This window comes from Phaseolus vulgaris, chromosome 8, assembly GCF_000499845.2.
Source record: "Phaseolus vulgaris cultivar G19833 chromosome 8, P. vulgaris v2.0, whole genome shotgun sequence".
NCBI lineage: Eukaryota > Viridiplantae > Streptophyta > Magnoliopsida > Fabales > Fabaceae > Phaseolus > Phaseolus vulgaris.
This window is the reverse complement of record NC_023752.2, coordinates 51,708,160-51,733,859: the sequence shown is the minus strand read 5'-3', so window position 1 is coordinate 51,733,859 and position 25,700 is coordinate 51,708,160. Positions and strand designations below refer to the sequence as shown.

Sequence of the window (25,700 nt, the reverse complement as noted above, 5' to 3'; positions counted from 1 at the left end):
TTAGAAAATTATTGAGGGGAGTTACTGAAGTATTGATGATGGAATTGTTAGGTGAATATTTAGAGCCCAATTTACAAAGAAAATGACCATAACAATTAAATTAATTGGTATCTCCTATATAATTAGGGTTACAAATTGGATTGGATGGGGTAAGCTATGTCTCAACCATCAATTTGTCTTGTCCTATCTTATATAATTTACCAACCTACCAAGTCAGATAAATCAACTTATCAGCCTTTATTACTTTAAAAAAAATATAATTTCTATTGTTATTAATTTATTTTAAAGACTCAATTCTGTAACATTAATAAGAAAAATTATACTCAAATAAATTTTAGACCATGTTAATAAACTCTAAGTTTTTTAATTAAATTTGTTAATATAAACTAATTTTATGAAGTAAAAATTTAATTTAAAAAACAGGGATCTCACATAAATATTATCATCGTGATATATAATATTGATTAAAAACAGATTTTTTTTGTTAAAAACAATTATGACCAGATTCCTCTCTATTGATTTTATTATTTGTAAAAAAAATAAGTAATAGTATATTACTCTTAAATTACCCGTGAGCTAATATCACTATATACTTTAAATTAAATTAAAGGTGAAGATATTTCTTAAAAATTATGAACTTTAAAATTATTCAATTTTTTTTTAACAATATACATTAGTGGCAATCCTTTGATCATCGAGCACCTCACGGAGCGGATCTTAATTCTAAAGCATTCACTAAATGGTTTTAAAGAATGACTCTTGTTTTTACACTTTTTCTTAAGCAAAAAATAATTTATAGTTCTTTTCATTCCATGATACCTTCTTTGGTACACTACGCCATGCTATTACGTGATTGAAGAAACACCTTTCTCTTTCATCTTATGGCATTTTGAAAACGTCCACTGAAAATGGAAGCTTCTCCGATCAATTTCCTCCATGGTTTCACTGTATTTTGTGTCACCTTGTTGCTTGTATTCTTGTAAGCCTTCAATCATTCTCTATTTTCTTCCTAAATGTCATTCTTCTACTTCATTTTTCAATCATTATTGTTTTTCATTAGTGGGTGAGATTGAATGTTGAATACTTTGTTAGCCATTTTAGGTTGAAATCAATATGAATTGTAAAAAGTTTGGTGGTGGTTGCAACTAACTAGAAAAGATTGTGGAGGTGCCTAAAATGGGATGATTATGTATAGAATTTGAATGAAATTGTTTGCTTAATCAATCTACACAGATTTAGCAAGGGAGTGTACTGCTAATTAACCTTATTGGGTCATTTAGAAATAACATTTACTTTTCCAATTTTTTTTGTTAAGATAGTTCTCATCAAAATGCATTTTTTTAGATTTAGTTTAGAAATAATTTGTATTAATATATGTCTAAATTCTTTACTACTATGATGGCAAGCTAAAATATGACAAATGGTGGTGGTGGGAAACTACATGTTAAGAAGAAAAATTGTAATTATTAAATTGATATTTTTATATTAAAATATTGAATGCATTTGTAATTTCTGTTATTTGTAATGTTGGTTTTACTTGTGTAAAGAAAAAAGGTATTTTTATGTTAATGATACTTGGACTTTAGTCATTAGCATTTCTCACTCTCTTTAATAACAAGCTTATTAGTTTTTGCATTTAAATATTTGCTGAAAAGCTTCAAATGTCTGCCAAAATATAGTGAATACAAGAAATTAATATTTTCTTCCTTTTCATATATTCTTGGATGTTGATTTTGAATTTTGCATTTTTGTTACTATATTCAATGGCTTAGCTATTAAGATTTATTTTAATAATGATGAATGCTAGTTATGATCCTTGTTAAAATATTTGGAGGAATATTCAAAACTTTGTTGCGAAATTATATCTCATTAAAGACTCATTATCATTTTGTTATAGACTCATTATATTTTTGTTATTTGTGCACATAGAAATGATGATATCATGTTATGTCTTGTTAATGTAGAAAAACATAGTATGCTTTTCAAGTTGAATGTTATGTTGAAATTACTTTATGTTCATCATAGTTTGTGTTATTGAGATTTTTTGTGTTTTAAATTTTTTAGTATGTGTTTTCTGATTACAAACTTTCTTTCAGATTATCTTTTGTATTGTTGTCTTGGATTTTGAGTCGGGTGCTTGGTGCATCTGTTGGATTTTGCGTTGGTGGATGTAACAGTTTGAAAGACGTGGAATTGAAGTTTAAGAAGGTTCTTCTTTACTTTTATTCACTTCCGCTTCTTATTTTCTAGTTACAAAATTTACAAAATCTTAAATACATATGTTATGATTTCAAGTGTTAGTTTATCTCATATTGAGCAAGAATGTGTTTGAAGAGTATTATATAAGAAAAAAAATTCACATACCCATTATTTTAAGGCTTCGGGTTGAAAGTGGTGTTATGATTTTCTTTTAAAAAATGTTCATGACTCTTTGGTGTTGAATCACCCTGGTGTTTTTTCACCAAAAATTCCTATCAAATTGTGCGGTGAACATGAATCGAATATGTGAGTGGTTGAATAACGTATTGTGTGTTGTTTGTGCGGAAGTATCAATGTGAAAAAAATTCACACTTAAAAAGGGGTGATTGTTAGGATTATAAGTATGAATTTGTCACACATTGAGTAGGAATATGCTTAAAGAGTAATATATAAGAAATAATGCTCACATACCCATTGTATTAAGGTTTTAGATTGAAAATGATGTCTTGACTTTATTATATAAAATGCTCATGACTATTGGTGTCGAATCACTCTGGCGTTTTTCCACAGAAAAATTCTATCAGCATCAATAACTTAAAGGAAGCTTTCAAATTTGTACTTATGTCAGTGATATAAAAGAATACACCATTTCACCCAACTGATCTAGTTTTTCTTTATACAATCCATTTTGAAAATCATAGTTCAAATTCTTTGTTTTTTTTTGTAGTGATTGTTATGTTGTTTGTTTAAAGTCATATCAATATATTGTTTCAATTTATGACATGTGCAGGGTGCTGTTGAATCTATATCTATTGGTGAAATTAAACTTAGTTTTCGTCGTTGTTTGGTTGAACATGGTACGGGTTTTAGTTCTTGGGACCCAAAGTTGCAACTAATAATATGCAACTTAGAAGTTGTTACACGACCTCCAATTAAAAGCTCTGAGATAAAAAAGAAGAAACCTAAAAAATCCAGTGGTGGTTCTTCTAGCAAGGGAAAGGGAAAGGGGAAGTGGAAGACCATAAGCAACATTGCAAGATATTTGTCACTTCATGTGACTAATATAGTTGTGAAGGTATGCATCTTTGTGCCATTTTAATTAATTTTCTTGTTCGACCAAACATACATTAATGGTGTCTTTGATGTTTTTTTATAATATGTAATACCATATTTAGAATTATTGCTATAAAATACAGTGTTATGGCTATTATGACTAGTAAAACAAAGTTTAATATAGTATATATAAAAAATTATTTTGTATGTGTTTGCATTTTTAATTCTACTAGGACTGACATTGTTTGAAAATATTTTTCCTGGATATTGTGAATGTCTTTTGAACATTGCAGACACCTAAATTTACTCTTGAGATTGGAAAGTTGAATGTGGACATATCTAAAGATCGTGGATCCGATTCAGATTTGGTAGTTAGGGTTCAAATACTACCCATTGTCGTTAACATTAGTGAGCCTCAAGTTAGTAATCAATTATCTGAATCTAGTGATGGAGGAAGCAATACTTCTACCCAAGCATCTATTGCTTCTACAGAAAAGACTTCTGCTACTTTTGTCTGTGAAAAATTCTCTGTCTCATGTGCATTTGGTCATGATAGGTACTAATTTCCTTATATAATTTTCTTAAGTATTAATCATGCACTTCACTCGTTTGAGTTTGAGAAAAGAAAATGAATTTGTATGTAAGATGTTTGTAAGTGATGTGATGAAAAACTTAAGGTTGAAAACAATAGGAGTTTCAAAGTGAGAAGCTTCAACTATAAAAGGAGATTCTAATATACATATGGTTTATCTACTGTGAATTAATTTATTAGAAAATAAACACACTTTTAACTATTGTTCCATTATTGGACCTAAATTTGCTAATTCCTAAAAAACTAAAACTTTCTTAGTTTTGGTTCACAATGTCGGTGGTGCATCATTTTTTCCTATTTTTTTTAAATATAATGACAAGTCAAATGGTACTTATTTTTTATGTGTTTCTTTGTCTTACATAAAGTTATCTTATAGTTATATTTGATTTTTCCTTATTTAAAGTAAAAATTACAATTGACTTGGATAATCTCTTTCTTTCCTTTTTTTTTTTAATTTTCATCCTTTTAGGTTTTTTTAGTTGTCATTTTTCTTCTTCTTTTGGATGTAGGGAAGTGGGTATAGTTATAAGGAGTGTAGACATTTCCATTGGAGATGTCACTGTGAATTCAAATGAGGGGTTGCTTGAGAGAAAGAAGAGTTCATCAGAGTCTTCTTCTGACTCTCAGAAAAGTATAGGATCAAATGTTGATCCCAAGAGCACAAAGCCACCTACCAACAAGCAGGAAAAAATTGCAGGCTATATTTCAAAGTTTCCTCAAAAGGTAGAGAAATTATACATGCTTTTATTTTTTATTTATTCTAATGATTTCATATACTTTTCCAGCCCTGGTGCACATGTAGTTGACCTATGAATGAGTGACTTTGTTCAAATTATTGAATAAGATATTTGACCTATTTAAATAGTTAGGATCACAATAACAAAATTGTACTTTTAACGACCACATTTTTTGTCGCTAAATAACTTAAATCAATTGCTAATATATTTTGTGACGAAATTAGTGACTGAAATTATATGATAGTGAAAAATATTAGTCGAAAAGTAGTTAATGACTGATTTTTTCCCACTAAATAACTATCACATTGTTTGTCGTTAGTTTATCATTAAGAGTTTGGTCATTTCAAAATATAAATTTATCTTGTTGATATGTGACATATAGTGATGCATCTTTACATTCACCAACTTTTCCTGGATTTTCACTTTTTTACAAATTAAACATTTTGGTTGTGGCTATTTGTTCATGTTTATGGTGTGTGTGAGCCAATTTAGTTTACATGCTACTTTAGAACAATAAGTTTCTTTTATATTTTGATTTAATTGAATCAAAGATAAAAAGTTGTTGAAAGGGTTTTTTCAAATGGCTTAAAGGTCAACTGTTTAATTATGTTTTATCATTAGGTCAACTTCAATTTGTCAAAGGTGAATGTGAGTTTTACTCATCGTGAACGTAATCTTTATGTTGAAAATAACATCATGGGCATCCAATTCAGAAACATCAAATCACGACCAACAAAGGATGGTGGGGAGAGTACACGTCTTCATTTTCAACTCGAATTTGGTGAAATTCATGTATGGAGTGTATTTGTTTATTTGATGAAACTTGTGTTACCATTTTCCATTTTTTTGTTTGTTTTCCTTCTTACTAACAACTTTTCTTGTTTTGTTGACATTACAGCTTTTTAAAGAACTTGGTTCTTCCATCTTGGAGATATTGAGTGTGAATTTGGTTTCTTTTGTGTGTATCCCTGTACAGGTAAGTTATTTTGTCATCCATATAGAAAACACCTTTGTATTTTTGTATATTTGGTAAGTTTTCCTAATATTAGAAAGAAATAAAAGGGTTAAATTGTAGTTTATGTGGAGAAATTTTAGTAGAAATAATCTTATTGTTGGAGTTGTAGTTTGAGTAATTTTGATTCCAACAAAAGAGAGATTTAGTTGATTCCTAACTTCCAAGAATTACTTCCTCTTTAACCTCTCCACTCTACATGTGTTTGTTTTTTTCTCTCACTTATATCTCCCAAATTGAGATTCGTTAAGCAAATCCAATTCTTACCTTAAGTATAAAAGATTTTTTTGCAATAATTATTATCAACATTACCTAACTAACTGATACATTTGTATATACACAACAACTTTTCTTGTGAACTCATTATAGGACACAACATTATTCTTTGTCTTGACCTAATAACTAATTTTTTATATGTAAAACATGATTTTTTTAATTGATGTTAGTTGGAGTTATCTTTAAATCTCAGTGAGGGTTGGTTTTAACCTAGTCATATTTAATTTTTTTTGTCAATGTAGGTTAAGATTACTTTTTCAATCAATCCATGTTAGTTAAAATTTTCTTGTCCAATATTAATAAAATTATACTTTGGTTGATGTTAATAAGAATTTTTTTTTATTGACTTCAATGATATTATTTTTCAACCTGATGTTAATCAAGGTTCATCAATAGACAATAATATGAAATATCTTTCTATTGTTTTTCCAATAATGTAAGTTAGAATTATTTTTTTATCAGTTTGTTACTTCAATTTTTTTTTATTAACAAAGAATAAAATTAATTAAACCAAGACACTTTAGGAGTGTCTCAATCCACAAACCTCCTTCACATACAAACCTCTTCTTACTTCCATCTGCTTTAGCCAGCATAAAAGCACTGCCCTCCTTCCTCTTCCAAGACAGCTTGGCTCCACCTAAGACCACTTACTTATAGCTACTGATGCAAGATATTGGATTCAATACCCAATCTGCAAAGGAGTAGTTAAAGTTATGTGCTTTATGCTTCATCCATAACCACGATTTAAGTTGAGCCTTTTGGAACACTTCTTCTTCATCTACTAGTAGTACTCCTTGGTTGAATACAACTGAGTTTATATGTTCCCACAAACACCGGACTATAGTTGCCCATACCCCTTTCCAAACTAGGTTTTGTTAATTACTACCCTTGATCATATGAAAGCTCTCAAAGTGGGTTAGATCATTATGTTGGACAAACAATATTCCTATCCATTTAAAACACAAGGACCAGACACACCACGCATGTTTGCATTCTAGGAAGAGGTGTTGACAAGAATCTTCCTTGGTCTGACATAAAGCACATACAGTAGTATTCAACATCACCCCTCTCCTACTCAAACACTGTCTTGTTGGTACTCTACCCAATAGCACCCTCGAGGCTGGATCGTCACATTAGTTCAAAATTATCTTAGATTTCTTTTTCTAATTCCGACTAGAGAAACTTTGTGACCAATCTTGAATAGGACTTATATAGACCAATGTTAGCTTACACTTTTTTTTAGTTGATATTGGTTGAAAAGTCCTCAGTCAAACAATAACTTCAATCAACAATGTAAAAAAAAATAAAAAATAAATACAATTAGTATTAGTTGAAATGATTCATTCAATATTGATCACATTAATAAAATCATTAAATAGAAATCAATTTTAGAAATAAAAAATAATTAGTTATTATATAGACTAAATTAGATACTAATTTAGAGACTAAAAAAATTATTGGTATATAAATTAGGTTCTACAATTGATAAATATTTTCTATATAGGTAGCTACCAACTTTAGGATGTAGCTAAAAACCTTGGTAGCTAATTAGATACTAATTTAAAAACTATTTATCAACAATAAAAACTAATCTAGGTACCAATATTTTCTTTTTAATTTTTAAAATAGTATATAATTTAATCGATATAAAAACTAATTATTCTTGTCTCTAAAATTAGTTTCTATTTAATAATTTTCTAGTAATGAATTAACGAATATGAATCAAGAAAAATTCATCTCAATGAAAATTGAAAAAATCTTTAATAATTTCGATTAGAAAAATAACATTTGACATCAACTAAAAAACATCACCTATATTAATATTTCTTTTATTATTAAATATAATATATTATTGATAGTAATTGAAATATTCCATCTAAGCAAAAAAAGTCAATAAATTTAAATTACTTTATTCAAATAAATCAATTTAAATTTAATATATTTTAATTTATAAAATTATAAAATTTTCCATACAATGAAATAACTTTTGTTTTGGAGATATAGATGAATTTTAGCATTCACTTAACAAATTAAGCTTTTAGGAGAATTGTTGATTGATAGACACGAAATCTCATAATAGAATTTCTTTAGAAGTTTATATATAAATGACATTGATCTCATAATATGAATGAAGAAGGGTTGATATGGACTATATATTACAATGAGTTATATATAATTATTTTTGTTGTATTTTATGTGCAAACTTACTTCATCTTTTGGTCTCTTCCTCTAGTCAGTTATGCTTGTTAGAGCTGACACAGAAATTAAGATTGGACGTTCAAAATGCAACATCGTAATGAGCAGAATAAAACCTTGGTTGCTCCTAAAGCCACCTAATAATAAGAAGAAAAAATTGGTTATCAACGAAACTCCTGTTGTAAAACCAAAATCAACTGATGACAGCAAGACCATCGTATGGACATGTAACTTGTCAACTTCGGAGCTTACAATAAGGCTTTTCACTATGGCTGGTTCTCCACTATATCATGTAAGTATTGCCAAATATATATACATATACGTATATCTATATGCATAATTGTTGTTATCTGTGAATCAAAATAAGCTTAACAGTTTTACTAAATAAATTGGTTCTTGTTATATGTGATGTTGTGCATGTGGTGATTCATGATTAAATATACTTTTTTCAGTATATATGTTTTCTCATTTGAGTCCTCTAGTTTTTATTTGTGTCCTTATTATTTTTTTTATGAAATGATAACATGACAATATCAGAAAACTGTGTGAACAATATATTAGAACAAACTCATTCAAATATCTGAGTTTTGAAACTGTATTTTGTCTATGCAAGCAGATATGTTTTTGAAGCAGGAGAAAGTGTTACACTAGGATGATCAAGAAAGGATAAGCTCAAAGATAAAATCGTATAAACTTTCTTATGGTTATGAATTTGGGATGACAGAAAAAGTGGTTCAGAAGATACTTGAAATATACTATTAAACTGGTATCAAAACATCCTAGTAGTTTTTATAAAGATTATTATTGAAGAATACGACCATCCTCAAAATCAAAACAAGGTCGAAAGATTGAGGTCATTTGATCTGCAAGCTTGTGGATCTAATGTTGAAAAGATCATAATTGTGTATTTTTTTTTTCTCTTAAAAGGGTGCATTTGATTTGTTTTAGCTTTACTTTTTTTATAATATACTTTTATAAATAACTACAAAAATGTCGCCTTATTTTCACTTCTTTTCTCCTTTGCAGATTCTTGAAAACAGGAAATGAAGTGAAAACAAGGTGACTTTTTTTTAAACTATTAAACAACAAACTAATGATGCATGTAAATTAAAAAGGATAAAAATATATCTTTATCTTTTAAAACATTTCAAAATGTTGATTTTAATTCCTACCATATTTAATACGTTTTCCATCTCTATATTTATCAATGTAGTAATGTAATAAATGTAGGAACTAAAAAGTATTAATTTTTGTAAAAACAAAAATTAACAATGTAAAATAATTTAATGGGCTAAAATGATATTGATCAGAATAAACTACCAAGAGAGACATTTGCAACTGCTACTTGGATATTAGATTTGAGGTTCAAAGGATGATTGTTGGATATTGGTTGAGTGTTTTGTTGGAGGCTCATCAAATGGATGGATTGTTTTGTTTCTTTGAGTCTTCAAATTTCTTTTGTTCAAGTCACTATATATATGTACCTGTTTGATCATTTTGTGTTCTATTGGAGGAAATTATCTTAAATGTTGATTCAAATGTTTTTGAGTAAAGACACTTACCAACAAGCATTCATCTATTGTTTCAAAATCCAGGGTTGCTTAAAATCAACACATGTATCTGCAAACAACACTTCGAAGATGGGAACTGCAGTGCATTCTGAACTTGGTGAATTAAGCCTCAAAATGGCTAATGAAAATCAAGAATGCTTGGGAGAAAGCATTTTTGGTGCTGAATCATACTCTGCCAACATTTTGCACATTACAAAGGTTAGTGTGGATTGGGGCAAAAAGGACATAAAATCATCTGAAAAAGAGGCTCCAAAGTGTGTGCTAGGTTTATCAGCTGTTGTGACTGGCATGGGAATTTATCTAAGTTTTGAGCGAGTAGAATCATTCATATCCACTGCAATATCCTTTCAAGTTCTATTGAAAAGCCTTTCTGGTCCAAAGAAAAAATCCACACAGCCCCGGGCACATTCATCAAAAAGTTCAGGGAAAGGAACTCAAATGTTGAAATTCCATCTTGAACAGTGTTCAGTTTATGTATTGGGGGAAACTGGATTAGAAAACACAGTTGTTCCAGACCCCAAGAGAGTTAATTATGGCTCACAGGGTGGTATAGTTATAATAAGTGTGTCTGCAGATGGTACTCCTCGCACTGCAAATGTAATGTCCACTGTTTCCAGTGAGTACCGGAAACTAAAGTACTGTATTTCTCTTAAAATCTTAAATTTGAAATTGAGTGTGAACAAGGAGAAAAGATCCAAACAGGTAGAACTTGCAAAGGCCAGATCCATCTATCAGGAGTATTATGATGAAACTAGGCCAGTATCAAAGGTGAAATTAGTTGACATACGAAATATTAAATTTGTACAACGATTGGGTGGCCTTAAAGAGAATGCTGCATGCTCTCTTTTCAGTGCCACTGAGATTAGTTTGAAGTGGGAGCCTGATGTACATCTATCAGTGATTGAACTGGTTTTGCAGCTAAAATTAGCATTACACAATTCGAAGCTTCGGGAGAAGGGTAATGAGCAAGTTGAAGATGTTGTGTCTGATGTAAAAGATTCTAATAGGAAAAATGAAACTCCTCCTATTCCATCAGGGCATTCTGAAAAGAAGAAAGAATCTGTTTTTGCTGTTGATGTAGAAATGTTGAACATATCTGCTGAGCTAGGAGATGGAGTTAATGCTACGGCTCAGGTGCAGTCAATTTTCTCTGAGAATGCTCGTATAGGAGTGCTCCTTGAAGGACTCTTGTTTAATTTTAATGGGGCCAGACTAGTCAAGAGTAGCCGGATGCAAGTTTCACGAATTCCTAGTAAATCTGCTGCTGCTACATCTGATCCAAAGGGAGCTACAATATGGGATTGGGTAATTCAAGGTCTTGATGTTCATATTTGTTTGCCATTCAGATTAGAATTGCGTGCTATTGATGATGCTCTAGAGGACATGTTGCGTGCATTGAAGCTTATTGTTGCTGCAAAGACCAACATGATTTTTCCGGTGAAGAAAGACAGTTCTAAAGCTAGAAAGCCAAGTTCAGTAAAATTTGGATGTTTGAAGTTTTTCCTACGCAAGTTAACTTTTGATATTGAAGAGGAACCGATTCAGGGATGGCTTGATGAACACTACCACCTGCTGAAGAAGGAGGTTGGTGAATTAACTGTCCGGTTAAACTTCTTGGATGATTTTATATCCAAGGCCAAGAAAGATCCAAACTCTACTGATGACACCAATAATTCTCATGAAGAAAAGAAAATTTATATCAATGATGTTGAGGTTGATGTAAACAATCCTTCAGTTATTGAATCGATGCGAGAAGACATTTATAGACGAACATTCCGATCATATTACCAGTCATGTCAAAACATAGAGTTCTATAAGGGATCAGGTGCTTATAAAAATGATCAACTTCAATCTGGTTTCAAGCTTAGTACTTCAAGAGCTGTTCTTCTTTCAATATCTGCAGAAAACTTAGATGTAACCTTGACAAAAATTGAAGGTGGAGAAGATGGGATGATTGAAATTCTGAGGAAGCTTGATCCTGTTTGTCGTGAACTAGAGATACCATTTTCCAGACTGTATGGAGCAAACATTCTCTTGAATACTAGTTCTCTTGTTGCTCAAATTCGAGATTACACATTTCCTCTCTTTGCTGGAACTTCTGGCAAATGTGGAGGTCGTCTTGTGATGGCTCAGCAGGTAATATGAAGCAATATAAAATATTTTTTCAAAATTCCAGTTTTTGATGCTTACTTATTGTGATCAATTATACATTTCCTGAGCTCCAATGTTTCTTGAACTGAACTTGGAGTTTGTTTCTTTTGTGGTATTGGTGGATTAAGTAGATGATGATTAACCTGGCAACATTTATTGGTCATTATTCTTTTATTTATTTCAAGTAGGCAACTAGCTTTCAACCTCAAATGCTTCAAGATGTGTTTGTTGGGGAATGGAGAAAGGTATGCATGCTTCGATCAGCCATGGGTACTACTCCGCCGATGAAGACATACACAGATTTGACGTTAAATTTCCAGAAAGGTGAAGTGTCATTTGGGGTGGGTTATGAACCAGTTTTTGCTGATATTAGTTATGCTTTTACTGTGGTGCTACGGAGGGCTAATCTAAGTGTTAAGACTCCTGGGCCACTTATTTTGCCACCCAAAAAGGAGAAGAGTTTGCCATGGTGGGATGACATGAGAAACTACATTCATGGAAGAATCACCTTATTATTTTCTGAAACAAACTGGAATATTTTGGGAAGTCCAGATCCTTATGAAAAGTTTGATAAACTAGTACTTTTGACTAGTTCTATGGAAATTCAGCAGTCTGATGGTCGCATTTTTCTTTCTGCGCAAGATTTCAACATTTACTTGACCAGTTTGGAGAGTATGGCAAACAAACGTTGCACCAAAATTCCACCAGGTGTTTCTGGTGCATTCTTTGAAGTCCCAGTTTTCATACTTGATCTTACAATGGATTGGGGTTGTGACTCTGACATGCCATTGAATCATTATTTGTTTTCACTTCCAATTGAAGGGAAGCCTCGTGAGTTCGTATTCGACCCCTTCAGATCCACTGCTCTTTCGATTAGATGCAGCATATCCTTTAGATCCGTTCATCCTTCATCAGAAAAACAATGTGTATCAGAAGGAGATGCTAATGTTCATCAGCCTCCTCACACTTCTAGCAATGCTTCACCAACAATAAACCTTGGTGCTCATGATGTATCATGGCTAACAAAATTTGGTACCTTGATGTACCTTCCCCCATATAAACTGCGCTTCTTCTCGCGTTTCCCTCGTTACGGTGTTCCAAGAATTATCAGATCAGGCAACCTTGCACTAGACAAAGTAATAACTGAGTTTATGATGCGTATAGATGGCACCCCAATTTGTGTAAAGAACGTGCATCTGCATGATGATGATCCAGCCAAAGGACTGACATTCGCTATGACAAAGCTCAAGGTTGAAGTATGTTTTGGGAGGGGCAAGCAAAAGTTTACGTTTGAATGCAACCGTGGCCTTCTTGATCTTGTTTACCTGGGTGTTGATCTTCACATGCCCAAAGTTTTCCTTAGCAAAGAAGACTGCTGCAGTATTGCTAAATTGATTAGCATGACACCAAAAAGCTCACAAGCTCCATCCAAGGATAAAAATCCCTCTGAAAAAGGTTTCCTGACACAGAAAAATCCTGATGATGGATTTCTTTTATCCGGTGATTACTTCACCATAAGAAAGCAGTCCCCAAAGGCTGATCCTGATACTTTGATAGCCTGGCATGAAACAGGAAAAATACATTCTGACAAGACCTATGTACGACCTCAGCGTGAAAATCGGGTTGAAACCAATGAGAATGAGCAATCAGATCCAAGTGATGAGGAAGGATACAATGTGATAATAGCAGATAGTTGTCAGCGTGTGTTTGTCTATGGTCTCAAGCTTCTGTGGAATATTGAAAACAGAAATGCTGTTTGTTTCTGGGCTGCCAGTCTTTCCAAAGCCTGTGCACCAGCAAAACCTTCTCCTTCTCGGCAGTATACACAGAGAAAGTTACGTGAGGAGAAGACAAAACAAAATGTAGCTGAAACTGATCAAGATGGTGCAGCTGAAACCACTCAAGATGATGGAGCTGAAGTCCCTCCAGATGATGGAGCTGAAGTCCGTCAAAATGATGGAGCTGAAACTCATCAAGATAATGGTGGCGAAATCAGTAAAGTTGATGAAGCTGAATCCAATCAAGACAATAAGGCTGAAACCAGTCAAGATGAAGGAGCTGAGACGCATCAAGATGAAGATTCTCTGTCCCTTAACACCAATAACATCTCGGATTCTCCCTCTTCTCTGACTGCCAAAAATCCTGAATTACCTTCATCCCCATCACATGTGGATAATGTGGACAAATTTCCATCTAGTATGTGTCATTTGCTTCAGGAAATTTATATGCAAGTAGTAAAATATAACACAAAAAAAGCATACATCGTACGCCTTGTGTCACAACACTACTTTCACTGCTTGCCAGAAATCCTTGATGATTTCTTTGTTAAGCCCCATTTGTTCTTGAGTATTGTCACTAACAACTTTGTTTACCCTCTTTTATTTCCCTTTTTTGTCTATTTCCCAGCTAAAAAGGAGAATTCCGATGAACCAGAGGAGGGGACTCGTCACTTCATGGTTAATATTGTTGAACCACAGTTTAATCTTCACTCAGAGGATGCAAATGTAAGTCATAAAATACTTTTTCATTTTAAATAGAACTTATGGGAAGATACAGTAAGCATTTTGATTATTGTGCATGCCTTTCAGATGGTGACTTGTACTTAGATTGAAACAATCCTTTTATTCAAATTCTCAATCTTATTTTGAGAAACAGCTGACAGATTTGGTTTTCTGTTTTCTGTTAGTTTGTTTAGGATAATTAGTTGAGCATCTATGAAGAGCAATACTCATATTCCATTGACAATTGTGAGCTAGAATAATAACTCTAATTGTATATAGTTGTAAGAGATCTCTTGTTGAAAAATGTCTTGATTGCAGTCACCCTTAATCCACCTTATCTTTGTTCATTCTCTGTTCTGAATCAATAGGGGAGTTATGTTGTGATTTCCTTGAAGTTTGGACAACAAGAGTCTCTTAATCTAGATTATGTCTTTTATTTTTCATGTGTTAGTTCTCCTTTGTTTATAAATTTTTAGAAGAGTGTGCCAAGATTATGTGTGTGCTCATGCTTTCACAGGGAAGGTTTTTGCTTGCTGCTGTAAGTGGCCGCATATTAGCCCAGTCATATCACTCAGTCCTTCAAGTTGGTTACGAGATGATTGAGCAAGCACTTAGTACAACTAATGATGCACAAAACAGTGAATACCAGCCTGAAATTGCATGGAAAAGATGGGAGTTATCTGTCATGTTGGAGCATGTGCAGGCCCATGTTGCACCAACAGATGTTGATCCAGGGGCCGGAGTGCAGTGGCTACCAAAAATTCGCAGAGGGTCTCCAAAAGTAATGCGTACAGGTGCTCTTCTTGAGAGAGTTTTTATGCCTTGTGATATGTTCTTTCAGTTCACAAGGCACAAAGGAGGCACTCCAGAACTGAAGGTAATTTTTTTATATCATTGTAAAATCCAAAGATCCTTGTTAGTCTTTAAAATAGTATCTAAGTGACTAATTATTTTTCATCTCTAAAATTAGTTTTTATTTAATAATTTTTTTATTGTATAATTATTGCTTAGTGCCTACACATTTTTTTACACATATTATTAGAAGATGTATGTGTTAGATGCAACAAAGCTTTGTTAAAGTTTGTTGACTACGTTGAAGTTGTTGAAAGTGAAGCATGAAATATTTTCATGCAAGAGGAGACACATATGACTGAGAAGAAAAATACATGGTAGATCATGGATAGACCCTAACACAAATGGGTGATTGTTGTAAAATGGGTTTGCAAAGCCAAACTAAACCCTGGTGGATCTGTAAATAAACTCAAAGCAAGATTGGTGGTTAAAAGGGTACAGTCTGAAAAGGTTTACAAGTTTCATAAAGCTTTGTACAGTCTGAAACATGCTCCAAGAACGTGGTACAACACAGTTGATGACTATCTTCTGGAGCAAGGCTTTACAAGAAGTTAAAATGAAGCCACTTTGTATGGAAAATCACAAGCTAAACTCATTATCTCCATTTATGTTGATGAGCTGTTAGCTTTTAGGAGTGAGTCGAATAGTCTAAACCAATTTAAAATGAATATGGAGCAAGAATTTGAAATAACAGGTCTGATGAATTATTTTCTTAAGATGGAGATACTCCAACATTTGATTGAATCTTGATCTCCCAAAAGAAAATGCCAAGGAGATCTTAAAGAAGTTTCACATGGGGAATTGCAAAACTGTTGTCACTCCATTGGTGTTAAATGAAAAGTGGTGACAAAAGGAGATGCAAGTTTGTATAGAGGTGAGATTAGAAGTTTTATCTATCTGCAACCAAACCAGACTTAATTTCTACAAGTTTGTTATCCAAATTCATGCACTCACGAAGCCAGGTTCACATGGGTGCAGCGAAAGAGTCTTGAGGTTATCAATGGTACAACAAACCTTGGCCTTTGGTTCCCAAAGAAGAAGAGTGAAAATCTTCAAGGCTACTCTAATAGTAATTGGGCAGGAAGCTTAGATGATATAAAGAGTACAACAGGATATGTATTTTCATTTGGAAGGGAGTTTTCTATTGGTACTTGTTGTATATCCCAGAACGACTAGGAATAAGGACATTTCATAGTATATAAATAGGTGTTAATCTCATCTTATGAGTTGATTTTGTAAGGTTAAGTTAAACTTAAAGTTTACTTCTTAATAGTATTTAAAGAAGCAAGATATTGGTCAAGAGCAAGATGAAGCCAACTATTTTAAGAGTTATAACAAGTTAGCTATTGCAACTACAAAGAAGCTGTGTTAGATGATGTTAAAAGGCCAAATCAAGGCTGTTGCTCTACAAGGCTGATTCAAAGCTGCTGCCACATTGGATTTAGGTATGCTTGGCAGCGATGGAGGAATGTCATAAATTGCTGGTGGTGGGGTCTTTGCTCTAAAAGAAGTACTTGCTTTGAATCATCTAGGATATGGTCCCTGTTCTAGGTGTTAATTGTTTTATGATACATGGATGGTAGTTTTGTGTTTAGGAAGGAAAGATGTGTCATATAGATAGATATCATCCTATTTACCTGTAAACTTTATCTGTAAATGGGTTGGGATACCCCTAAAGTATCCTATTTTAATTAATTTAATTCCATTTTAATTAATTTAATTCGCTGATAAAAAAAACAAAAAAACAAAACGTTCATATAAAGATTAAATATCATGCAATCATGGAAGCATACAAATTGGAAGAAATTAAATTAGAGTATTGCAATTTTGAAGATCAATTAGCATATATAGTGACAAAGGCACTTCCAAAAGACAAGTTTGAATTGCTAAGATCAATACTTGAATATTGAAGAAGCATCTCAAGGAGAGTCTTAAAATTTGAGAATATTTCTTCAGTTTGATGAAGCTTTCGTCAGTCAAATATTCTGTGATGGAATTTTCTTCCTCAAATGATGTTTTACTTCTTCATCATTTATTGCTTAATTATTGAAAATGGGTAGTTTCTGGCAACATCTAAGAAGACGTATTCTCTTTGTTTTATGTTGTTTTTTTCTTTTACACATTATGTGTTGAGTAAGGAGAATCTTGGAATGATTGCTTTCTACACAATGAGGAATGTAACCTTCACTGGCTATGTAAGCAACTCTTGGGTTCATTTTTCTGAATGAGTTCATTTTGTGATTGTGAAACATTTTCTTTTGATAATATGCAAAATCTTTATGCTTCATTTTTATCTCATCTCTATTCCATACCAATTTATTCTGTATTTCCTCTTATTCTAACACTTTAACAAAGAATAAATTTTTAGCTTCTCTTTGATGCTAGGCTCATGGTTTTTCATTTCATATTTATTTTTGTTCACATTTTTATTCTCCTATATGTGGATATCTCTTTTCTTAACGAAATTATCTTTTGTAAATAAAACATTATCCTAACTAGTGATTATCTCTGTATCTGAACTTTCCTTTTCTTAGTAAATGCATGTATTTATGGAGTGTTTTTCACCAGTTTGTTGTATTTTCTCATGTCTATGGTGATCATTAATCTCTGTCAAATTCATACTCTAATACTGCAGGTGAAACCCTTGAAGGAGCTCACCTTCAATTCTCATAATATAACAGCAACAATGACATCTCGCCAGTTTCAGGTCATGCTGGATGTGCTGTGCAATCTTCTCCTTGCAAGGGTTCCCAAGTATGGATAGCCATTCTTGCTTTATAATCGTTATAAACCTACTTTTATCTATTTACCTACGTAAGATGTTCTTGTATGTTTACACCTTATAGTATCCTATAAGTTCAAATCTAAAACGGTATCAGAGCTTATGATAATCATATGTTCTAATATATTTGTCTGTTCTGATAGGCATGTGTGGCAACTTCACTCATTAGTTTTAAGATAAAACATGACAGTTTGATGTTCATTTATGTTGCAATAGTTTTCTAATGAAAATTACTGTTTGTTTATTCTTAAATTACTTATCAGGAAGATATGTTTCTCATGCATGAATTGGGTTTTAATTTAGATAATCCAAGGCAGTCGAATTATATGATTCGTACATTGATGCAGTTCTTTTTTCCATTAAAGAAATTTAAATCAAAGACGTTCTGCTCTATTGAGAGTCCTTTAAATTAACTAAGAATATCATGTACAACTTAGGCCTCGAAAAAGTAGCATGTCACTTTTTGCTGAAGATGATGAAGACAACGAAGAAGAAGCAGATGAGGTGGTACCAGATGGTGTTGAAGAGGTGGAACTTGAAAAAATCAACCTTGAAAAGAAAGAAAGGGATCAAAATTTGATTCTTGATGATGTAAGAAAACTGTGTCTTTGGTTTGACCTTTCAAGAAATTCACACCCAGAAGAGGAAGCAGACTTGTGGATGATAGACGGTGGAATAGACAAGCTGGTAAGAAATGAATCTTATTAAAAATCCTTAAATCGTAGGATTAGTTACAAATCATTTGTTTTTTTACTTAACCAGGATTTCGAGTGTAGCATCAGTATAATATGGGTTAATGCTTTATATTTTGAATTACACCAATCAAATCAGATTCAGATTATTTCTCTCTACTTTATCTTTTCCTTTCCTTCCCTAAAAATATCCTTACAGTTTCAACAATAACCTCATAAACATAAATTAAGAGCTATTCTGCAGTACTCCCTGCCCCTTCCTATAGTTGGAGTATATGTGTTGATCATGCATAAGTTGTTGTGAATATAAAATATTTGCCATGCAAAATGGCTGTGGAGTGATCACTTTGCTTCTTACTTCTCCAAGAGACAAGGTCGCTCCCATATGGTCACATTAGCCAAAAGTGGATCTTCTATCAACATAACAGCACAACATTGGAGAAACTCTCCACCATAGTATGTACTTGATCTCAGTACAGACACCAATGCCTAGTGCTCCTCCCATTAGATATATCACTGTATGAGCAAAAATCATCCAATGGGTGGTCTATGTAGATGACACCACACTGGCAAAGAATGCAAAATCTAGACTAGTGAATGTGAGATAGTAAAAGCCTACAAGTTTTCACGTCCATCATCTTCCAAATGATCTAAACTTCTTTCGAGATGTGTAGTGTGTATGCCACTTTTGAAGTTATATGTTGACTTTGGACATGAAAATTTGCATGTGTAATCAACGATCGTCCAACACTTGCAGGTCCAAGAACTGAAGAAAGAACATGTAAATGCACGAAAATTTAGGAAGGAAGCATATGCCTCATTAAGAGTGGCTATGCAGAAAGCTGCACAACAGCGGTTACTGGAGAAGGAGAAAAACAAAAGTCCTTCTTATGCTATGCGCATATCTATGCAAATTAACAAAGTTGTTTGGACCATGATCCTTGATGGTAAATCCTTTGCTGAAGTTGAGATCAATGACATGGTAAGAATTTTTTTGCTCTGGGTTTAGCCATCCAAGGCTCATTGAAATCTGTTTCTCATGAAGTATGAACTTTGTCGTCTCAGCACTTAGTCTGACTTCAAATATATTAGTTAGATTCTAAAAATTTTGTACTTTAAGGCTCAAATTTGCTCCATTGACTTGTATAGAATGCATTGATACATTTATTATAGTGCTCTTCCGTCCTTACAATATTGAATCTGCAAATTTATTATCCCTGCATGTAATGGAAAAAACTACAGTGATATTTTCTAATTTAGTTGTTCTTTTTTGTCCTTGTTTTGTTCCTATGAACCTGAGAATATCATGATTCACTTTTAATCCCTTAGATTTCTAGCTTCCTCAGATTTTGTTTTTCTTTCAATTTGCAATAATATACTAATTCAGTTTCATTCTTCTAATCACTTAGATCTACGACTTCGACCGGGATTATAAGGATGTCGGCATTTCTCTGTTTACAACAAAATTTCTTATTTTCAGAAACTGCCTGTCTAACGCCAAATCTGATACAATTCTGTCAGCATGGAATCCCCCTCCCGATTGGGGAAAGTATGTCTTTTTTTTCAGGCCTTTTTCTTCAACTTACTGGTGCTTCCAAGTAGATTTTCTGATATTTTTCACTTTGCTGTTCCAGGCAACAATGTCTTAATTTCTAGTTAAATTAGGGTTAGTTTTAAGTTGAAGTTGAACTGCATCATTTCAGCCCTTAGGTTTCCATGCTAGTCTATTCCCTCTCTTTAACTGAAAAGGCATACAAATTTTACTTGTATTGTTGAAATTATTTATTAATGGAATGGGAAGAAAAAAAGGAGCCTCTTAGTAACTTATTTTAATATAAGATTGATGTTACCTTTTCTATTGCAATAAAGATTAGAGTGTTTTTGTGTTTTCTATATCTTCTTGGTACCTTGATAGTGCATGTTTGCTTCTTTTTTTCAGAAAAGTGATGGTTAAACTTGATGCGAGACAGGGAGCTCCAAAGGATGGAAATTCTCCCTTTGAACTTTTCCAGGTAAGTGGTTCCTTGTGGTTATTTTTCTCCCAGCAAAGTTCTGTAGAACTATAGAATCCATCTCTTATTATAATTTGGGTTATTCAAAAATATTTGTCAGATGCTTATAATCGAGTCCATGTGTAATACTTTTGTTAGAGTTTTGTTAAGTAGACCCTGCCCAAGATTAATATGTACAATGTTTCTAACATATTGGAGACACGGCAGAATATCAGGGAGAAATAATTATAAAAGTGAATCTATTGAAGTTCATGAGAGAAGAAAAGAGGAGAGTTTCCAAGAAACTGAAAGTAAAGTTAGAGAGAAAATGTTTCTCGAATTTCCAAACTTGTTATTATACAGTAATACAACTGAACTCGGTTATTGGACGCAGCTATAGCTAGATTACAGTGACAGTTAGACTAACAGATAAATCATTGCATGGAGAACTAGGAATCTGTTTGAGTAGAAAGTGTGTGCAGTATACTAGTTGTGCCTTTGGTTTCCTAACATGAACACATTTTACTCTATAGGTAGAGATTTATCCCCTTAAGATCCATTTGACAGAAACAATGTACAGAATGATGTGGGTGTATTTCTTCCCAGAAGAAAAGAAGGATTCACAACGCCGACAGGTTAATTATTATTTCAATTGACTTCTTTCCACAACAATCATAACATTCATAGATATTTTGTGTTCTAAGTTAAAGTCATGATTGCTTATGTAGGAGGTTTGGAAGGTTTCAACCACAGCTGGTGCAAGGCGTATGAAAAAAGGTTCAGCTGATGGTTCGGCTTCAGGCTCTGATGCCCCACCAGCAAGAACTGGCATCTCTGCAATGCTATTTCCTACAGCCAATCCACTTGCTTCCCAAGTTGATTCAGCCCAAGTGAGTTTATTCTCTAGTATATGATTTCCGACAACACATTCATCAAAAACACTATCTTCTTGGGTGAAACCTCATTTTGGCCCACAAATAGAGTGGAGCATGATATATGGAGGGGCCAACATAGGATTTCACCCAATAGTGGAGAAAGTAATGGAAAGAGAGTATCAAGAAATGTTTTGTTACTTGCTAAAATTCCTCTAGTAATAAAAGAATCTGGGAAGGCTAATGCCATACTACATTGGTAGAAAAGCTAGGGAAGAATGTAGCTTCTTCTCCTTTTGTTGTTTTATTCTCACCATCCTAGTATATGATGTTTTAAGAAATGAGCTTGGTAACATGCTTGCAGGCATCCAAGGCACAAAATGCCAAAGCAAACCCTGCTACTGGTCCAACCCCCGAGTTGAAAAGGTCATCTTCGTCTGATAAAACAAAGGACGAGAATGTAGCAGAATCTGCAGCTGATGACCTTGTCTCACAAGATGAAGCATCCAAGAATAAACTAAAAGATTCCAAAGGTGTCAAAGCTGGTACTTCCTCCGTTGAAGAAAAGAGGGTAGCTGTGCCACAAGAAGAGAAGAAAGCTAGACCACAAAAGATAATGGAATTTCACAACATCAAAATTAGCCAGGTTGGTATTAATCTTTGGACCATTAGATGAAGTTGTCACTCATCACACGTTGTCACCTCTGTAGAAATAATTCCAATTTATTATAAATAATGTGATCTTTCTTGCAGGTGGAACTGTGTGTTACATATGAAGGGTCAAGATTTGTTGTTAGTGATATGAAATTATTGATGGATCAATTTCATCGAGCTGAGTTTACCGGGACTTGGCGAAAACTGTTCTCACGAGTTAAGAAGCATATCATATGGGGAGTCCTTAAGTCTGTGACTGGAATGCAGGTGAAGAACAACTTTCATTTCATTTTATTGTAACAAGAATGTATGTATACTCATTGTGTTTATCTTTGTTGACAGCTATTCATACCTACCTACCACTTCAAATTTATGATGACATTCTAAAACAAACTTGAGTTTTAAAATGGATTTTGCCAATTGTGGATGGAAAAGAAAATATGCGACATAACTACAAATATCCTAATTGTTTGATTAGCATACATATGTAGATCCTAAAATGCTAGAACAACAATTGAGAAAGTAATAAAATATAATACAGAACCCTGAAATCAATCACACACAATACAGCAATACACTTAGTGTCCCAGAGAAAAAAAGTCTCCTATCACATACAAATACAGCGATGCAATTTCTGTTCAAGAGACAAAGGCCCCTACTTGGAGTATTCTCTTCCTACAAGTTCCAAATAACTTCAAACCCAAATTACACAACCCAGAATTAGATATATACTTCTAATAATTAACTACCAGTAGTTATTTTCATCATGTAACCGTCATCCTAGTGATTCTAATACAAAATTGTCATATTGAAGTTTTTAATACTTAACACATTTCTAAAGACTATTTCTACTCATAACTTGCCCCTAACTCTAAGTTCCTTTCATAGAATTACCTTAATTACAAAGATCTAACTATATCCGACACTCCCTGTCTAGTTGAAGCATGTAAATCATATGCACCAAAGACCCCCGAAAGACTTGTTAAAGATATCTGTCAAATAGTCATTGGAATTGAGAAAATCGATGTGATATCACCCAATAAAAATATTCTTTGATAAAGTGGCAATCTTCCTAAATATGCTTAGTCCTCTCATGGAATAGCATATAAAAAGAAATATGCAAAGCATCCTAATTGTGAGTATTGGCTCAGTAAAATCTTGATTAAAGGTTATAAATAGTTTGATGCAGTAAATCGTCTAATAGTTTAAGAGCATCTGGTTATACAAGACCATTTGTCTTGATCAAATCAATTGTCTTCTTCATGCATTTGTCTTTATAGCATTAGAGGATATAGTCTACATTAGTTATAACTTTCTGGTTTGTTACCAGAGTCCACATGGTTTGATGTTTTGAGCTTAGTAGTGAAGCATTTGTTCATGTGTCTTCTCCAACCATTTAGGTGTGATTTGCGGAAATTATTTTTAACAGTTACTTTTTGTATAAATACGACCTTATTGAAGTGTTGTAATCAACCTAAAGTTGAGAGTTCGCTCTGAGAGAATCCTTGAATTATAACATCTGTGTTAGTGAATTTTTGACAATTGGATGTAGATTGAAGTTAATTAACACTTCAATTAAACCACATTAAACCACTTGCAGCCTCTTTGTTATCATTTATTACTCATTGGTGTTGGTAGATAGTTTAGTGAATTTGTGAGCTATTTCTTTACACTAATTATCAAAAATCAATGTCAACTGTATGAGCCAAATAAGTGCACAAGCGACGGGAGCCATAGCTTTATACTCTATTTCTGCACTGGATCTGTTCAACATTTTATACCCTACTTTTCCAAGAAATTCAGTTACCACCACCAATAAGAATTCAATATATAGAGGTGAAACTCCTAACTTGAAGAAACTTGCCCAATTTTTTGCTAAATATCCCATGACTCATGTATGAATGTTGTCTTCCTTAGTAGAGGAGACTTAAGAAACTGAACAAGTACACTACCTGCAAAGGATATATTTAGTCTGGTGACAGTGAGATAATTAGCTTCCCAACCGGAATTATATCATTGTATCTAAAATAATATACATATGGGGGGAAGTCTCTTGATCTAGTTTTTGGGGTTGAGCTAGTCCTAAATTTCTGAGAACTTGAGACCTTCTTCTCAGTGTTTTTGTTGCTGAAGCTGCACACCCTAGATCAGAATCTCCAACCATGTGAGAAATAAAGAATCATGGAAATTTTCCGAATTGGTTTGAGTGAGTATACCACTTGGCAAGTTTTTATTTTATAGGCATGAAGATCACAATAAATGACAAGTTATTCACAAGAAAAACAATTTCCTAGGACAAATTGAACTGTTAATTCTGATTGATTATCAATCCGATTCAATTATCAGTACTAAACTTCAACTCAACAATTTCAATAGTAGGGTTAGTTACCTTAGATTTATCCCTATTTTAGGAAAATAACTATTCAGTTTAGCCTATATATTGCAATGCTATGTGCAATTTCAGTATCCAGGAGCAATATGTGGTTTTTTACATACCCTTTATACTCAAGTTGGTGACAATCTTGAACTGATTCTGCTTAATTCATTTAAATGTCTTGTTATGGATCATGCAGGGTAAGAAATTTAAAGACAAAGGCCAGATTCAGCTCCCTAGTTCCAGTGGTCCAGAATTGGACGTTACTTCTATTGACAATGAAGGGCAAGCAGGAAAATCTGATAAGCTTCCACCATCTTTTCCTAAGCGTCCAACTGATGGAGCAGGTGATGGATTTGTAACATCCATTAAAGGAATATTTAGTAATCAACGCCGCAAGGCAAAGGCATTTGTGCAAAAGACAATAAAAAATGAAGGAGAGAATGAAGTTCAAGGGGATCTCAATGAAAATGATTCAGAGATCTCTCCTTTTGCTAGACAGCTCACAATCTCACAAGCTAAAAAGCTTATTAGGAAGCACACCAAGAAGTTGCAGGCTAAAGGACAAAAAGGTTTGTTCTAGACTCACCTGCATGTTATTGGTTTTTTACTACTTTATTCATTCATTATGATGAAGAACAAATTTTTATCTTGCTTCCTTTCCTCTTTAGCTCAAGGCCTGAAACTCACTCTTTTGCAGGTTCTCCCTTACTACAAACAGTAGAAGCAGGTTCTCCCTTACAACAAACAGTAGAAGCACTACCATCATCTCCAACAAAAGAAGAGACAATGTTATTTGACAGTGATTCTTCGAGTGATTCTTCATCTGATGAAAGTTTACAGGAACCGGTTATCTAAAGGAATAATTCTTACTTTTCATGTTGACCATGAAACACGTTTTATCTTATTCTTAAATAACTAAATCAGCAGATAAACACACAAGGGTAGGACACCAGAAATGGAAACATAGAACTTTGGACTTCAAATTTAGATAACAAGTGATTGATGTCGATGTCTATTAAGTGTATTATTCCCTGACAACCTCAGCCATTGTTGTTGAAGAGCCTTACATTTTCTTCTCTTCTCTATCAACTTAGTTCTAGTAAATTTGCAATGTTCACACTCTTAATATTTCAGAAATGAAAGCTTAAAGTTGACATGATTCCACGTACATATTTTATTATTATTTCAAAAT

General features: G+C 33.1%; 1 protein-coding gene across 1 annotated transcript; it reads left to right on the top strand.

Annotated features, from left to right (window-relative positions):
• The first annotated feature begins 908 nt into the window (after positions 1–908).
• On the top strand, positions 909–25,676 carry LOC137827046 (protein SABRE-like). Its single transcript, XM_068633246.1, has 23 exons — positions 909–979; positions 2,097–2,208; positions 2,990–3,274; positions 3,546–3,808; positions 4,354–4,567; positions 5,203–5,373; positions 5,480–5,557; positions 8,103–8,357; positions 9,661–11,772; positions 11,976–13,983; positions 14,194–14,291; positions 14,806–15,165; positions 17,776–17,894; positions 18,360–18,609; positions 19,372–19,596; positions 20,024–20,163; positions 20,554–20,626; positions 21,139–21,240; positions 21,334–21,495; positions 21,842–22,123; positions 22,231–22,398; positions 24,705–25,077; positions 25,206–25,676. The coding sequence occupies exons 1-23, from the start codon at positions 909–911 to the stop codon at positions 25,361–25,363; spliced, it is 8,079 nt and encodes a 2,692-aa protein (XP_068489347.1). The 3' UTR covers positions 25,364–25,676.
• The last annotated feature ends 24 nt before the right edge of the window (positions 25,677–25,700 follow it).

Coding starts and splice junctions, on each gene's coding strand:
- LOC137827046 (XM_068633246.1), top strand. CDS start 909: ATGGAAGCTTCTCCGATCAATTTCCTCCATGGTTTCACTGTATTTTGT. Junction 2,209..2,989: donor TGGAATTGAAGTTTAAGAAG/GTTCTTCTTTAC, acceptor TGACATGTGCAG/GGTGCTGTTGAATCTATATC. Junction 22,399..24,704: donor AGTCTGTGACTGGAATGCAG/GTGAAGAACAAC, acceptor TGGATCATGCAG/GGTAAGAAATTTAAAGACAA.